Source organism: Propithecus coquereli, unplaced genomic scaffold (genome assembly GCF_000956105.1).
Source record: "Propithecus coquereli isolate 6110/MARCELLA unplaced genomic scaffold, Pcoq_1.0 Scaffold63, whole genome shotgun sequence".
Classification (NCBI taxonomy): Eukaryota; Metazoa; Chordata; class Mammalia; order Primates; family Indriidae; genus Propithecus; species Propithecus coquereli.
The window spans coordinates 2,705,428-2,707,150 of record NW_012152285.1 but is presented as its reverse complement, the minus strand read 5'-3'; the positions used below and the strand labels follow the sequence as shown (position 1 = coordinate 2,707,150).

Genomic DNA, 1,723 nt, shown 5'->3' with positions numbered 1-1,723 from the left:
TTCCAATGGGGAAATAAAATCTGCTTATGATGTGGTTTCTAGGAATCCATTATGACAAAATGTAGGGACTGCCTTTAGAACCTCAGGACAAGAAAGATTTATGTATTTTTTTTTCAATTCTTTCACTTGGGGAGGTACATTAGCTAATAATTCATTTACCTGGAGATGGAAAGATGATGAAATTTTACCATTTTTCCCTCCTAAATCTTGAGGTGACTAGAGAAAGTCTTGGAATATACATCAACGAACACGTCATGAAAAAGCTCGACTTACACCTTTTTTAAATCTCAGGTTTTATTCCCAGTCTCTTCTTTGTCCTAATTTCCAAAATTTGGTATCAGATCCAAAATTATGCTTCTTTCAAATTTCTAAAAAATGTCATGGTTTTTGATAGACTAGATAAATTAACATTTTGAAGACATTGCATGGAATATTAAGAGGAACACCTATGAATTTGAATGAAATGCAAATACATTTTCACACAAGGTATTGATAAATTATCATATGGTCAAGAAGAGGAATATTTAAAACCAGTTTCCTTCTTGTGACTGTACAGTGCTTGATCAGTTGTATTAATTGCATTTCAGACTCATCAGACCTTCCTCACTGTGGAGAAATATGAGACCACTTCAGCATCGTGGCAGATAGTGTATAATGATGCCTCCTGGGAGACCCGGTGAGCAAGTCTATTAAATATGTCTTTCAAGCCTTGAAAACAGTTGGTTTGTGATGCAGGGAAGACAAATGGGAAGGCTGACTCAATACATGATATTAATGATATCAAATTACCTTCTGGACATATTTAGTTGATTTGTTAGACTTCATTTTGATTCTCTTTTTCTATAAAACAATGTGGTGTGTTCTTATATAAGATTAGGGGCTAATGAGGTTATGGCTTCCCTTCTTACAGACATCTGTTAGTTCTGTTTTTTTTCCCCCCCGTGGTCACAGGTACTACTCCTAAAAACTAACTAGCTCTCTTGCAAATTGGTTGAAAGGAGTATTGGGTGAGGATGTTGAGATGTCTCTGTAGAGCCTGACCTTTCTATTCGGAAAATAATGAATCTATACCTGACATGTATTGCATGTTTGTGTATGCAGTGATTCTTCATTTGAGTTACTAGGGGCTTGGGTGTTTAACTCTTACTGACTTAAGCAAGGAGATAATATGACATATCTCTGTGCCTTTTGCTACCAAATTCCTATGCTGAATAGATATTTTTAAGATTTGACGATGCGTCTGAAATAAGAAAACATTTCTGTTCCTATGTCTATAAATTTCACACCACAGGACAGTGGCATTTAAGTGGGTAAAGTTTTTGGCAATCGTATCTAATTCAGATTGCCTCTAACTAAGTGATTACTTGTATGTTAGTTTGGTTCAGATGGTTAACTGAAAGTAGGGATTTGGCCATGTGGCCCATTTTGATAGCCATATATAAACATGGGCATAATTTTTTCTCTGGTCTTTAGAACTCTAGAGAATGGATAATTTTTAACAAGTAATAGATATTTATTGTAAAGAAAAGCTTATGCAGATAATAAAAAAAGGATGATTTATTTTCAAAAGCTAAAAGTCAGAATAGCAATCAACATTGAGGATCTGTTTAGACCTCTGCCTTTTTCATTAGTAGCAGTACCATCAAATATGTATTAAGAGTATAGTTCTATTACTGAGAAACATAGGATGTTGAGTGCACTCTCTGTGCCCAAAGAGTTTACT

General features: G+C 34.8%; 1 protein-coding gene across 1 annotated transcript in view; it reads left to right on the top strand.

Annotated features, from left to right (window-relative positions):
* ASAH2 (N-acylsphingosine amidohydrolase (non-lysosomal ceramidase) 2) overlaps positions 1-680 on the top strand; it is a 66,917-nt gene extending 66,237 nt beyond the window's left edge. Inside the window, exon 19 of the mRNA XM_012659656.1 lies at positions 588-680. Coding sequence (XP_012515110.1) covers positions 588-680 — 93 coding nt within the window. The remainder of the gene's footprint in view (positions 1-587) is intronic.
* The last annotated feature ends 1,043 nt before the right edge of the window (positions 681-1,723 follow it).